Source organism: Rhynchophorus ferrugineus, unplaced genomic scaffold (assembly GCF_030347505.1).
Source record: "Rhynchophorus ferrugineus isolate W39M unplaced genomic scaffold, kcgeb_rfMv2 rfM4, whole genome shotgun sequence".
In the NCBI taxonomy this organism is placed as follows: Eukaryota; Metazoa; Arthropoda; class Insecta; order Coleoptera; family Curculionidae; genus Rhynchophorus; species Rhynchophorus ferrugineus.
Genome location: NW_027472583.1, coordinates 53,016,964 through 53,033,750, shown reverse-complemented (window position 1 = coordinate 53,033,750; position 16,787 = coordinate 53,016,964). Strand labels below are relative to the sequence as shown.

The 16,787-nt window shown below is 33.3% G+C and overlaps 2 protein-coding genes across 4 annotated transcripts in view; both read right to left on the bottom strand.

Annotated features, from left to right (window-relative positions):
- LOC143196236 (ephrin-A4) overlaps positions 1-16,787 on the bottom strand; it is an 808,497-nt gene that overhangs the window by 727,727 nt on the left and 63,983 nt on the right. The gene's annotated exons all lie outside the window — the stretch shown is intronic.
- On the bottom strand, positions 2,593-8,230 carry LOC143195908 (uncharacterized). Its single transcript, XM_076403419.1, has 2 exons — positions 6,185-8,230; positions 2,593-6,140 (listed from the first exon to the last, which is right to left on the bottom strand). Exon 2 carries the CDS (start codon positions 5,768-5,770, stop codon positions 5,066-5,068), a length of 705 nt encoding a protein of 234 aa, XP_076259534.1. The 5' UTR covers positions 5,771-6,140; positions 6,185-8,230; the 3' UTR covers positions 2,593-5,065.

Here is a 16,787-nt window from a genome sequence, read left to right as displayed (position 1 = left end):
AGGCCGACATTTTCTCAAAACACTTAAAAAATGTTTTTAAACCTTTCCAGTCTCAGCTACATAAAGATGACGAAAATAAAATTACTAGCTTTCTAGATTCGCCATTTCAAATGGATTTACCGCACGAGAAATTAACGGTCAAAAAAGTTAAACATACAATAATGAGAGAGATTAATATTAAAAAAGCTCCTGGTTATGACTTAATTACTGGCAAAATTTTAAAAGAATTATCAGAAAAGGCTATAAAACTATTAACATATATATTTAATGCTATGCTACGAATTAATTACTTCCCTAGCATCTGGAAAGTAGCTAAAATATTAATGATACTTAAACCAGGAAAAATACCAGAAGATGTGACCTCCTACCGACCTATAAGTTTATTACCAATAATCTCGAAAGTTTTCGAGAAATTATACATAAAAAAACTAAACTATATAATAGAAAAAAGAAAAATTATTCCAGAACATCAGTTTGGCTTTCGCAATAAGCATGGGACTATAGAACAAGTGCATAGACTTGTAAACCAAATAAACGCTGACCTAAATGCCAAAAGATATTGTTCGGCTGCTTTCCTAGACATATCTCAGGCTTTTGACAAAGTATGGCATACGGGCTTGCAGGTTAAACTAAAGAAACTTCTCCCTCATCCGGACTATCAGCTACTGAAATCGTATCTCACTGACAGACATTTTATTGTAAATCAAGGCGATGAACATACCGAATTAAATCCCATATATTCAGGAGTTCCGTCAGGTAGTGTACTGGGTCCAGTACTGTATCTTCTGTATACGGCTGATCTGCCCACCACAAAAATAACTACTGTGGCAACATATGCAGACGATACAGCAATCTTAGCATCCCATGAAGATCCAGTCACAGCATCAATAAACCTACAAACCCACCTGGAGCAAATACAATTATGGTTGAAGACATGGCGCATTAAAGCCAATGAATCAAAATCCACGCATATAACGTTTACCCTGCGTAGAAGAACATGTCCACCAGTAAATATCAATCATCGTCAACTCCCCCAAGCAGAGCATGTTAAATATCTTGGTATGCATTTAGATCGACGCCTAACCTGGAAGAAGCACATACTCTCTAAACGGAAACAACTAGGACTAAAATTATATCAAATGTATTGGCCCATTGGGCGCAAATCCAAGTTATCATTAGATAACAAGGTATTGCTGTATGAGTCTATACTCAAGCCCATTTGGACATATGGAATTCAACTATGGGGTACCGCTAGCAAATCTAATATATCCATCATTCAACGGTTCCAAAATAAGGTGTTGCGTGCCATTGTTGATGCTCCGTACTATATTTCAAATAAAGTGATACAACGCGATATTCCTCTAGAACATATAACGAGTGTAATCCAACGTGTTTGTGTGAAGTACTTCGAAAGAGTGTCAGTGCATCCCAATGTACTCGCTAATCAGCTAAATATGCGACGTGATAGTGAAGTGCGTAGACTAAAACGTTTAACACCACCTGATCTGATTACTGGACATATGTAGAGTTTAGAATAAGCATTAGAATAAGTCTAATTAATTAAGTTAATATTTTATACAGAAGATTGCTTAATGAAGTGATTTTCTACATGCCATGTATATATAATATAAACAGAAGAAATACTTATTGCCAATAGGGCAGATTGTGGACTCACGAAGAGTAATAAAAAAAAAAAAAAAAAATTTGTCTATAATGGACGTTTAAAGGCAAACGTCGAAAAATCATGTCAATTTTTCGCCTAAAACGCGATCTTTTGTTTTGGACCCGTTTATAAGATATCTTATTTTATGTATTTATTTGCCTAAAGTCGTCTCAACGTATAAACGTTATTTGAAAATTACAACGAGAGTTCCAGTGGATTAACAATTACAATTAACTAAATTATCATGATGATCATCATCATCATCAATTAATTTTATTCATCAATAAAAAAATATTTCAGTACGTAGAAAATGACAGAATTTGTCGATTCATAGATTTCAACATGATTTTTTTATTATTTAATTATTAAATTGTTACTAGTCGTTTCCGACTAACCTACAATTTGTCTTTATGATAACTTAAATCTAGGTATATAACTAGAAGGACTCATCGGCTCTATCTCAGTCTCTGGTGAAATAATGTTTACACATGTCACTGCTGTATTTTTTATTATATGCACCTCACTACACAACACTACACAAGATCAGATGGTTTAATTCGTTTGAGTCTGTGTCCTGTTCTGGCGGTATCCAAAAGCTGCAATACTTCAATATTCTCATGAAAATGGAGTCTTTCCTCATGCCCCATCGCAATTCTCTTGATTTCTTGACTGACTGTGGGTATCTGAAGGTCTCGATGTAGGTAGTCAGTCCTACAGTATTTGAGTGCGCCCACAATACCTCTCAGGACTTTGTTTTGAAAATTTTGTATTTTATTTATGTTACTCTCTACAGAATATCCCCATAATTTAACTCCGTATGTCCACATAGGTTTCAGTATTTGCTTATATAATAGCAGTTTATTACGTACTGATAATTGTGATTTTCTTCCAATTAGCCAGTACATTGTCCTATATTTCAATTCCAGTTCTTTTCTTTTCTTCATTATATGTTCCTTCCGGCGAAGTTTTGCATCCAGATTCATTCCGAGATATTTAGCTTTGTTGCTGTATGGAATGACAGTATTATTTAATATTATTGGTGCTTGTACGGTCTATTTAGAGGTGAACTGCACATGCACAGATTTACTTTCATTAATTTTTATTTTCCAAGCTTGTGTCCAATTATTTATATTGTCACTTGCCTATTGTAATTTTCGTGAGGCTTCTTCACTATTGTCTCCGACAGCTATAATCAGCAAATGTAGCCATCGTAATATTCTCCATTTGTGGTATATCATAAGTGTATATCATAAAGCATTGGTCCCAGTACACTTCCTTGTGGTACATCTGCTTTAGCTTTTTTTATCGTAGAGTAAGCTTCTACTTGTTTGACTCTAAACATTCTGGTTGTAATGTACGATTTTAATAGTTCGATGTATTGTTTTGATAACATTTCTGTAGTTTATGAACAAGGCCTTCATGCCAAACCTTATCTAAGGCTTATGCTATATCCAAGAATATGGCTGAGCATAATTTTTTACTTTCGTAAGCTTTTTCAATAACATTTGTTATTCTGTGGACCTGGTCAATTGTTGAATGCTTGTTAATAAACTCAAACTGTTATGTTGGTATTAGATTTTTTCTCTCTATGAGATTTCAACACGTAATTACTAGTTTCTTCGTTTTAGAAATAGTAATTTTGACACCGAAAACAAAGAGCACAGCCAAAAATAATTGAAGACGAGACTTTGAAGACATTACTCGATGAAGCCATCAATGGGGATCGCTATCGACTACAAGTGATACATCTGAGCCAAGAACTGTGTGAAAAACTGTCGGAATACGACACAACAATGTTGTTCTTCGGCATGACAGTGCTCGACCACATGTTGTAAAACTAATGAAAACATACCTAGAAACAGTAAAACGGGAAGTTCTACCCCACCCATCGTATACTCTCGACCTTGCTCATTCAGATTACTACTTGAACCGAAATATGAGTAATGACCTGTCTAAGCAACGCTTCACTTTTCATGAAGATACCAAAAAAAATTAAGAGAGCCTCAAAAGATAACATACATCGTTCTTGCCATATATGAAAACGGTTAATTTAAGAAAATGGTAAAGTTGAAAAGTACCGATGAACTTTGAATAAAATATATTGTACCGATCTTTCATAAAAGTTTCAAATTTCTTCTAAAAAAAACCTTTAAAACTAATTTATAGGCCTAACACATGACTTGCTTTATTTAATTAAAATACAAATAGCAAAATTCTCTCTCCAATCTATTTCAAATATCAAATACACAATATTTTTAAGTCGTATATTTGATACATAAAATACAAAATACAGTATGTTAAATATTTTTATTTCAAACACAAGTTGCAAAATACAGTCGAGTGTTAGATTATGTAAATAGAATAGAACTAACCCGGCCCAATCTATTCATAAGTAAAAGACGAATATCCTTTCATGAACACTAAGTTTTTAAATATACGCAGACAAAGAAGGTCTTGTTGGGAAATGAATAAAGCCTGCTGAACAAAACATTTTTTCTACAAGTCTTGATGCGCACAAACTTCTGTTATATTGAAGTTGTAGACCATTTCTCTTTGGATCTGGTGATTGTTAAAGGTCTGAGCTGGTCGTTCCTACACAAAATCTCCAGCAGTTCGTCCATCGATCGATGGACGAACCTAGTCTCCGAGCGCCTGTTCGGTACCGCCACGACGTTATCGCGCTTTTCATTCTCTTAGTTCCCTGTCATGTTCAGTCCCTGATCTCTAGCTTGGCCGCTTTCTTGCGCGCCAGCATTTGTCAGTTCTTGGCTGCCATTCTGGGTATCCCTTTCCTCAAATTCAATCACCGTTTCGGCCCAAACGTTGATCCTTGTAACAGTTTCCTCATCGACTAGCCCGTCTACGTTTCTTAGCTGGTAGTTTTCCAATTTTTTTCCTTTTTCCAATTTCACATGTCTCCAAGATATGCGTCGTGTCTTCTGGTCCTGTGCGACACTCGCAGAGTCCATCGGTCTCCTTCAGTTTGAATCTGTGCAGGTAATCTTGCATATTCCCGTGGCCTGTTATCAGTTGCACGGCCTTCCTACTCAGTCTTATGTCTCCTGTCCCTACTTGTTGGCAGTATTTGTAAAGGGTTCTTCCTTAAATGGATTGCTCCCAATATATTTGCCACCTTCTTTTTACCTCTCTTTCCTTAATCATTTTGATGGTTCTGGTGTTGATCCATCCGTGGTTTTCCAGCACTATTTCTTTCTTTTCGGTGGATTCTCTCGCGAGTCTGTCCGCGGTTACCATTTCTTCCGTTGTCATTCTCCGGCACCATCTTAGTGATATTACACTCCCTGTTTTCTGCAAATCTAGCAAGGTTGTTTTGATTTGCATTATGTCCTTGTTTCGTGTAGTTGCGTACTCGGCCAACCATATGGACACCCTACTGTCCGTTCATATGGTAATTGGTCCCGGGAGGCTTCTGTCCCATACCAGTTCCATGGCTTTCTGTACCGCCACGAATTCTACCGCTTTGGAGTTCGATTCGTCTTTTATTCTAAGACTTATCTTTTCCTGAGCGTCTGTTCCTGTCTTTATCACTATTCCTATACCTGCTTTCCCTTCTTTGGCACTAGCGTCTGTCCATATCTCGGTGGTTTGGACGCTGTTTGTCCGATTTTTCCACGGTTTCTCCCATGGCCATAGCATTTCCTTCGGTTCTAATCCTTTTGGCCCGTTGGGGTATCCGTATTTTTCTGCAGCCCACCCCTGGATCTCGGCTTCCAGGTATAGGGATGATGTCCCTGCTATTACCTGCAGAGCATCGTTTGATGTGGTTCGACAGGCGCCTGTGATTGCTAACAGTACGGTTCTTTGTGCTGCTGCTAGCGCTGTCCTAGCCCTTCCCATAGAGGCCCTGTATCCCCATATTTCTGCGCCGTATAATACTGCGAGTTTTATAGCCCTGTCGAATATTTGACGCGTAACCTCTGGTGCCCTAGGGTTCCTTCTTCTGCGCAGTATTCCCCAGAGCCGGCTCACCACCTTTTCGGTTTTTCTCCTTAATAGGTGTATGTTTTGTATATACTGCTGTTTCCTATCAATTGTCACGTCCAGATACTTTATTGTACCTTTAACCTGGATGTTATTATATTGCATATGTGCATATGTTGCATATATGTGTGTGTGTATATATATATGTTATATAACAAATATTTTATATCTGAATGGCATTCAAGGATGATAAACTTTTCGCCCCTATGATTTAGGAAAGCGACTAACTCTAACTCGTCTCGTCGTCTTTACTAGTACTGCCACTCCTGCTACTCACGAATTATATAGGCTTTTTTGTGATTTGCAAAATTTCTTCTATGGCATGATTTGAATGATTTTGAATTCTTAGCCTAGCAGTTGTGATGGTTTCTAGGAAAGAAAACATTTTCAAACTAATGTCAACTAACTAGTATGACACAAATAAGACTCCTTTTATTTCAGGAAACAATTTAAAAAACTAGTGCAGTGTTGCTAACTTTAGAGATATTTATCAATCGTTAATTTGCTCACAAAAGCTACCGAGCGTTATTTTCTGCAAAACACACATTAATAAGATAGCTAAATGTATTTATGTTCAAATGTATATAATATGGGCAATAAGTATTAGAAATACTAATTATAAAATGCTTCAGCGTACAGTATTTAAATATCAATTACAAATTACATTTTTAAGAAGCAATTGAGTTACAAGTACGTATTTTAATTACAAATAATTGAAGTACTGATCAGCCTTACAATATGGAAAATAAATTAATTTAATAAAAACAGGGAAAAATTCTTGTTGTGGACGCTGTGTCATATGAAGCATGTTGAGGAGGAATCCTAGTCTAGACATAAGAAAAAATTATTTGGATTGGAGACTTACTAAATTATTTCTTATTAAATATATGAGAGGAAAATAATTTGGGTGAGCATAGTAGAAAAATAATGATGGAAAAATTTTAAATAAATATGTACAATTTACTTATACAGAAATATATACTTATCTGAAATATATATACTCTTATACAGTTTTCTTTTATGTAGATTTTCTTTTCCAGAAAAATAACTAAAGGAATTAATGCATTAAATTTCAGTCAAGCACTGAAAAAATCGATTATTATACAAGAGCAAATAAAACAAAGTAATTTTACAAAAATCGTTAAAACCTGTGCATCCTCAGTTTATTTAAACTGAATTATATCATTTACCTATAAGATTTATTAAGCAAACGGAAATTATAGATAAACTTCACGAAATATATTATTATTTTCCCATCACAATAAAAATTTATTTAAAAATAAAAATAATATTGTAGACAAGTTCTTAAATTTACTAAATTATTCCGCTGTTTATATTATAATAATAAATCTATTTTATAATTTTATTTGATTCAAATTCTAATTTAGTAATATCGGTAAATATTCAAAGACTCTTTCTTATATAGTAGTCAGGGCTTTTAATCGGTTGAAAACAGATAACCATCAATCGCCGACAAGATCAAAGCAATGAAATATATGGATTGTATAGTTAATTTGCTCGATTCGTGGCAAACAAAACGTACAGGCTATTGTTTTCATATTTCATCAGTATTATTAGTTCTTATTGGAAGCATTTACATCTGGTTAGATTATTTTATGCTTGCATGCTTTTTAACATTTGCATGACAGTGGCAGCCTCGTATTAAGACAAATGGAAAACCCAATTCCAAGAGAATAAACATCGTTTGTAAAAGTTTGCGTTGTTTTTAAATTCCGGACAAACAAACATATTTTAAATTGAAATTGGTTTATTTTATAAATTTAAAAATAAATAAAAATAGGAAAAGAATGTCTATTTCCTATTTTAATAAATCGACATAGAAAAATGATATTCAGTTTTTATTTAGATGAAAAAATCATTAAAAATGCTTCTTTATCATTGAAATATCAGTTCGCACTTTTAAGAAAGAAATGTTTGCTATAACACTTGGACAACACTGAACTAGGCGGAGACTAAAGAGAACAAAAGCGTGTGATCTTCTGTAGTTGTATAGTGAAATGCACGGAATGGCAAAAATAGTGAAAAGTGTTAATAACTTTTATTTTATTTTGTTTTATTAGACACTAGATAAGGATCATACCTTCTATGAGTGACTGGTTTTAAATTATTATAAAAAAAAATAGCGCTAATCAGCAGCCGACAGTAAAAAACCTACACATCCACGCCTATACAAGTTTCCATTGACTAGAACTCTATAGTTTATTCAAGTTTTTTTAGTAATGCGTCGTTGATATTTGTGACGTTGAAACATTACAATGTTGCCGCATCGACTCTGAGATTTACTTCAGTTTGGCTTCGACATACAAGAAAATTCTAATCTAAATAAAATAATTGAGCAAAAATGTTATCAAATATAATTTATTTTAACATTATAGTACATCTAATACATATATTATCTAAGAACTTAGAGCTACGATTAAGAACACAGATATAATAGTTTGTAGGATAGATTTGTTTTGCTTACATTGAACTCTATTCCACACCATCCATGGGGTAGAGTTTCTAGGCGCGTTTTTTATGTAGTGTTATCCCTCTGGGGGCCTAATCCACCTAATCAACAATTGCATGTCTGAAAAACGTATTTTACTTTCATTCGGAAGCATATTTACTTTTTATGTTTGGTTCTTGTTTCCTTCGAGGGTGTGTTTACTTGGCAAGTCATCTTGGTACCACTGTTTTTTTATTTCTTCTGCTACTACCTGTGTACACCATTCTTGATAAAATTAATCACTGAATTCTGTCTAATGCATTTACCATATCTACAAAACAGTTAGTATTCGTTCTCTCCTTATACGTTCTAACCTAATGCTTATGTTTAATTTTGAACAATTACAATCATATCTGTGCACACAAATGAATCTTTCACGCCCTACAATACCATTTTCTATAGTTATATTCAATTAATTATGTGCATATCTTTAGCTATTTCCACTCTCATCACTCTGCCTCAGGAATTTCCAGCATTGCACAGCGTTATCACATATTCTGAAAGTTTCTTTCAGTCACGTTCACTTTACGACTCACTGTCCAATTCAATCACGAAACTGTTAATTTCTAATCTATCTAAAACATCTTCAAGATTCCACCATTTATCAATTACTTCCTTTGTACGTGTTATCAAGTTCATCCAAACCGAATGTGTTATGACAATGCTTCCTTCCACATATCCAAACAGTTTTTGATGGAATATCCTTCTCAATCAGTAATAACTTTGCAATTAACTATTAATAAATATAATGACCAACAAAACCCAATTGCTTTTACCTTTTTCCATCAATTTTTATTGTTTTTGCACTTTTTTTGTTACTGTCTTGCCAACAGTACAACAATTTACACATTATTTTATCCCTTTAATTGAATTATTTTTAAGGTAATGTCTGGAGTTCCATTAAACCTTTCCGAGGGTTATCTTTACACCATTTAAACCCTATGCCCTGTAAGAGTGTATGAAAGGATGTCTTACATCCCTCAAAAAGCCCTAATGTCGCTAATCCTTTTATGTATACATTCCAGAGAGACTATGTTTATATCGATAAAATAGTTTGTGCACTTACTGTACTTATACATTTTGTAGATTTGATCTCGAATAGAGTTAATATCAGGATGGTCAAGATTCGTCACCCACTTTGTATGTGGACGGTTTCTTGGGTGAATCTAACGTATTATTCTTCATTTTGTAAGCGATGTTATTCACAGTAATATTTAGCACGGCAGAAATTCGCTAAAACACATTTTCAATAAAATTGTAGGGACATATGTTATTTAATATTATCAATAATTACCTCACTAACGGAATTTGCCGGCAAAAGGGGGCCAACGTTGTCTCATTCCTTTTCGAAATAACCTATTAAAGCCGCAATCAATTTGCGACACTGAATATCTATATTTTCGGTATTTTCAAACAAAGTAATATGATATATTACAGAGCGACTTAAAATTTATCAAAATAAAGTGCTAAAATAATGTTTGCCGGTTTATAACTTGTAATAATTATAACTAATATTTTGAATAATTTAGCGAATATCTGACAACCGGTAACTAGCTGTCAGACGTATGCAAAATTCTTGAAAGCAATAGTGATAAGAGGTTTTAACTCTTACGTATAAATTATTGTGGCTGTATAATTAACCGTAGTTTTTAGATATAGCATAATGTTATAATAAATTATATTTGGTAACATTGTTGTTCAATTATTTTATTTAGATTAGAATTTTTTTCAAAATGTCAAAGCCAAACTGAATAAAACTCAGAGTTTATGCGGCAACATTGTAATGTTTCGACGTCACAAATATCCACGACGCATTACTAAAACAACTTTGAATAGACTATACACGCATACAAGTAATCTAGCCTGAGAGTTTTCACAACTACGCGTCCTTTTCTATATACGCCTTGTCGTGTGCCACAGTTGTGGTTAGAAGTGATTTTTAGGTTAATTTTGTATTTACATTTTGTTGAGGTAATATAATTAATTCATAGACAAAATTGGCGGCAGATATTCCGAAAATAAGTGTATAAGGTATGCATTATTGGTAAAATATTATCATTCTATAACAGTAATTTTGAAGATTGCTATTTGCTATGAAACAAAGGGTATATTTTTATGTTAAATAATATGGAGTTCAAGTTTATAGTAAAGGTAATAATGAAATATGGTCATGTTTGTATATGTTTTCTGTCTATTTCTTATTAGGCCCATATCTTTCTGATTTTACAAATGTTCTAAGACATATTTCGAATCAATATAAACATGGCAATAGAATATTTGAACAATATATTAGAAAACAAATACACTAAGAAGGAATGCTAGGGCTTAAGTTGACAAAACTATTAGATTCGTTAGATAATCTGAAATATTTGATAACTTGGAAAAGCATTTTGAATATTGAAAGACCAAACGCTAGTATCTATCAGGATCGTATAATTATAAACGCATACAGTTCAACAATATTCAGGCAAATTTGAAGTCAAATATTACAACAAAATATACAATGTAAATATCAATCAAATCTGCGAGAATAGTTTTAAAACTTTGAATTGTAGAGTGTGTAAGATTTGTGGGTAGTATGTCTGTAGCTGTCCAGAGTATACGATAAAGAATACTATATGCAAGCATGTGCATTTGGCATATATGCATGAAAAGATAATGGGCACTAATAATTTTGCAGATAATGTAGCTAGTGCTCGGGGAGAGAACACACAGATTAAATTGCAGGATAATAAATCAAAAAAATTATACCAAAAGAACACACAGTGAGAAGCAAATAAGGAAAATGGCATCGATAACAGTGTGGCGACCGCCACGACCCTTTAGGCCACCACCAATTCACCATCAACAACTACAAAGGTTGGCAACGCCGGTGGATTGGTACCATGCAGTTCTGGAGTATAAAAGGCCATCACGACGACGTCTCGCTCTCTTTTCTTTTCTCCGTCCCCTTGTAACAGTACCACTTCCACAGCGCTACCGTACTTCCTTCACCTTAACCTAATATCCTGTCAATCCTCCCATCGACCACATGTATCAATCGTAAGTTAAAATAAACAACTTTGATTCAACCAGTGTTTTTAGTTCCCGTGCAGATTCCTTCCAAAAATAGTAGTGAGTGTTCTGATAAATAATCGCAGCGGCAGCCACACATTTCGACCGACCGACCGACCCGACGAACATTCCTACAACAGAATAGACAATATATCTACAGATTCGAAATCAGTCAATCAAGAATCTAAAATCGAAATTGTTAATAACATAGAGACCATTTATTCCATTTATTGCAATAAAATTTGTTCAATGATGTTATATTTCGACATTATTTATCTTTTCCGAGGAGTAATATAACCCGAAAGAAATAATAAATCACAAAGCTTCAAATCAAATGTTATCAATTTATTCCAACCACTTTCTGTTAAGTACACCTTACTGTGCACCGAACTATGCCGAAAATTCATGACACTTCGTTTAAACATTTAGCTTTATTCTTCTTTTGAAATATCTGTAAAATCAGAAAGATTTAAGTATAACAACAAATAGACAGAACAGGTATAAAAACATGCTCATATTTCATTCTTTCCTTTACTATAATCTTCAAATATGTTCTGTTTCTATATTATTTAACATAAAAATATATCCTTTGTTCCATAACAATATACAGAATTAGTGATATAAAATGATAATATTTTACTAATAATTCATACCCTATACACTTATTTTCGCAATACCTGACCCTAATTTTGCCTATGAAATTTAGAATTAGATTACCTCAACAAAATGTTAATACAAAATTAACCTAAAAGTGACTTCTAACCATAATAGTGGTAAACAACAAGGCGTATATAGAAAAGGGCGCGTAGTTAGGAAAACTGTCAGGCTAGATTAGAACAAGTGCGCATGTGCAGTTCTAAGCAATTGAAACTTGAGGTATAGGTTTTTTACTGTCATCTCTAATCAGCAACGATTAGTAATATATTAATAAATTTCAAAAAATATATATATCCCCATTATTACATTTATAGGAGAGGCTGACTTAGCAACCAGGCACGCTTTTTGAATTATATTGCACATTATTTTTTCTCTTTTATGTGTTAAGACATTAATTTGAATATTTAAACAAGAAAATACAATGATGTAAAACTTGGGAAGTAATGAGTTTAAATCACAATATAAAAAAAATACTAAGAACATGCCTGGCTTTGTTGATAGATAATTAATATTTAATATTTTTATCATCTACTACTTAATGTCAGCTTTAGGCCACGGTTTTCAACACTAAACTTACAAAGTGGTAAATAACCATCTCTAAAGACATGCGTTCTACCTAGATGAGTATTGGCGTAACTGAAATGATTGTTCTTGCATTTTTGTAAATGCACCTTTATAACATATTGATGAGAAACGAAAACAACTCATTAATAAAGATATACCTTAATTTTAAGTCACAAAATATCAAATTGTAAAAAAAACTAGTGAAACGCAAAATGATTGCTACTCTTTGCACCACCCGAACCAACAATAAAAGTAGCAGATAGCACACGATAGCACCCCATACGCTGGACGGTCACGAAGCCATTGTCAGCGTGGATCGCTTCGCGTTTGTTTTAATCTAGTTGGCCCCGATATTCGGTCCGACACTAACTGAACCGGCGGTCGAAAACAAAAGAAAATCAAATATAAAATCCCCCGGCGCCATAGCTCTCTATTGTCGGTCCTAAAATCCCGATAATTGCTGATGTAGTACGGCCTTAAATGGTGGAATTATTTGTTTTTCGGGGATTTTGTGCATGGGGGGATTAAATCCCGATACAAGGGCTATTTCGGGAATGTCACATTGATCATTGTTTGGAAAAATATTTATGAGAAATGCGGTATACGTTCGGAAAAATATTTTAGTCAATCACTTTACATCCAATTATAAAATAATCTAAATTGGGAAATAATCTAAATCTAATTTGGGTACAAATACAGCACCGGGATGACTACCATAAAAAGTTAAGATATATTTTTAGAAACGACGTCATCTTTGATTAGGAAAAGCAAATTGGTAAACCAGGGCACGTCAATAGTAATCACATGTGACAGACTTAGAACAAAATAATGAAATGTTGAAGCATTGAAAAAAAAACAAAAAATCAATAATTTATATAGGGTGGGGTAAAAGTCCCGCTATCATTTTGACTGCGCGCCATCTTGATTATGTGACAAGGAGAAATAATGACAATATTTATTGAAAATAATCGCTCCATTATTACCACTCAGTAGAAATTACGCCAAAAATATCTTAATCGTCCAGTGCCGCACAACAGTCGGTTTTGAGAAACACAGAATCCTCAATTAATTCATAAAACATCATTACATCCACTAAAACAACTGTATGGTGTGGTATTCATGCTGGAAACATCACTGGTCCCTATTATTTTGAAAATGACCAAGGTGTTCCAGTTACTGTTACTGCTGAACGGTACCAAGACATGATTCAAAATTCGAATGTCTCTCAAATTAAATTTTCAGTATTCACATCTTGCCCACGAAACTTGGACAGAGGAGAGGGGGTAAACCAAGATATATTAAAGATCGAAAGACGATACGAAGGACAAAGGCGTGATAAGTGATTACTGTTCCACCCTAACGCTTGAGAAGGATCCCAAGCAGTATAAAACAATTGAATTCAGACAAGCAAGAACAGATACAGTAGAAAACTATAAGGCTGATTGATATCCAGTAATGGACTTTAATAATTACTGAATTCATATCGAGGTTTAATACTGAATAATTTTCACTGCTCAGTAACACAACTATGTGCCTAAATAGTAGAATTACTTCTGACGTTATCAATAATGATGTTCTGAAGTCACTTCTGATGTTATCAATTGTTTTCATCAAGTCTTTTAATATTGTTTTTGTTAAAAATATTTAATCATAATAATAGTGAAGGCTATCAAAACAAAAAAAGTCGATGAAGTTGAGACAATTTTTGATTAAAACATCTTTGATTTCTTCATTGATTGGTTGAGGATCATGGATCATGGACCTGGCGGACAAATCTGGAATTTTTTGCTAATAATTTAAGTTTAATGAGTTATTATCTATAAAGTTTCCTATCAACAGGTAATAATACAACATAGTCTTTTGGTCGCTCAGATACAGGGTAGACAGAATTAATATTTTTTTATGTACAACTTTCTTTACTTCAGATCTTATCTCTAGCGATGCGATACGTTTCAAAAACAATTTATTTTTTTAATGGTGAAGCAACATTATTGTATTATGCAAAATTAAATTTCAAGATATCTCTGTCAATTGATGTGGCACTTTATTTTTCCTTTTCTTAGTTATTCTAATGAATTTTATATTTCAGCAATTTGTTAACTAATCACATTTTTCTGACGTTTAATATGGATTTCTATTCTGTATCGTCCGTAACTCTTCATATGGTCTATCACGTCACATCTGTCAAGCGTAAACACCAATCTCTAGGTAAATGATGATTCTGTATCAATTTTTTTGTTTTATTTGAACTGTTTTATTCTTAACGTAATAAGTATTTAACAGAATAACATTTTTCACGAACAAAGTGTTTTTGTGAGAAACGAAAACTGCCCTTAACTGCAATAAATATTATTGTATGTATAACGTATCAAAAAATTTAAAGTAATTTATGGCATTTATTGACGAACAACTACAACGTATGCACATATCCAATATATCTTTACCATCGTAGCAACATTATTATACCCTTTATCTTTTATAACTATTTTCTCCGTTATTTTGTTATTGTAATTAGTAAAAAATAAGTTAAACTTGACTATAAATGTATCCATTATGCAAATGTAAACGGATTTTTGCTGAAATTACATACCGCAATACGTTCCTCTAGGGATAATACGCGTAAAAGCGGCTCCTCCAGGTCCTCGGGCAAAACATCTTATTTCCCCGTCCATTTTCAACGAGTTTTTCCAACTATTTTCACCCCGAATGGTATTGAAACCGGAGCGTTCGTTTTCCAGATAAGAAACCATGCATATCATCCTTTCCATATCAGAATATCAAATTTGAAAAAAAATCCCAATAAGGTCTTACGTTACTAAACCAATTTGTTGGCGTCCTGTACATTTATATATAAGGACGTCGATTTCACTTTATTTGAGTTCATTAAAAATTGAATATTAGGTATTTATGTATTCTTACCAAAATGATCCGCAATATATTGATTGTTTACTCATCATTACCTGAAACAAAAAAGAAAAAGTTTAATAAACGAAAACGTTTCAGTTGTAATCGCAAAAACATAAATATTCAAGTCAAAATATTTGATATAAGGGAAAAACATCAAGAAAGAAAGCCTCTTAATATTTAACAAGCCTGCTGAATACTCGAAATGCGTTGCCATGATAGAAAATGTTCCTTTTTAAGTTGCAGGAGCTTAAAAATTAGGGCTCACACTTAAACTATATTATATTTAAATGATAAAACCCTAATTTGTACACTATAAGACAAAATAAACAATTCTTGATTTAATATGTTGTTCGACTTTTAAGATTATTTGAATTTTCAAGAGAAAAGTTTACGCAGGCTTTGTTGGTGCAGTTGTAAAGGCGAGGGGACGGTCCTGCTGCTGTTGCTATAGTCGCGGGTTCGAATCCTGCTGGGGCATGGTCGTAAATTCATGTTGGTGATTTGTTAAATATCTGTGATTGTCCTTCGGGTCTGGGTAAGATCGGATGTCTTCTGGGATGATTTATAAGTTGGTCATTAGCCAGTCGGTAGGCTAAATACCGATGATAGTGATTCGGAGCCTAAAGAGTAGGTCCAATGTAGATAAAACCTAGTTGGTAAAAAAGAGACTTTAAAGATATTTTTAAAAATAAGAAAAGTCTTCAGCAAAATTAAAATTGGAACAAAAAAAAACTTTTTTACCACTATAAAGAAACAGAGAACATGAAGCAATTTCCTCATATCATTTTCTAATGAAAATAAAAGTATATTAACTGAAGTTATTGTATAATATCAATTTGTATATAACATTAAAAAAAAGAAAGTTTTCGAATGTGGAAACCGTAACCGTCTTCATAAATGACAGTTACGGGAAAGTGCTAGCTAACAATTGACAATAAAAGCCCAACTGTTGATAAAAATAATGTGCCTTATAATTATTTTATGGATATTGCCTAATAATATGTAAAAAGGTTATAATACTCGCACTGTACTGTGGTGCACACACCTATTTCACAATTTCTAGTCAAAATTATGTGGAAATGGAAAAATTAAAAGTGTAATTAGAAAAATATTAAAGGAAAACTACTAATTAGAATCAACCTAACAAATACTTCATTTAAACCACAATATGTACCGCAACTGTGGTAGATGGCTGAAGTACTTATGATTCAAACTAAAGCCATAGAACAGCTACCTCATAAAACAGCACCATACTAGCCAAATTAACTATTACCGATAATATTCACATTATTTGAAAAACTATTGAAAACAATAAAACCAATTATTGAGGAAAAGGTATCTTATTCCGGATGACCGATTTAGTTTCAGGAATCGACATTTTACGACTGATCACGTTCACAAAATCACCGATGTCTTAGCGAAATCACTGAA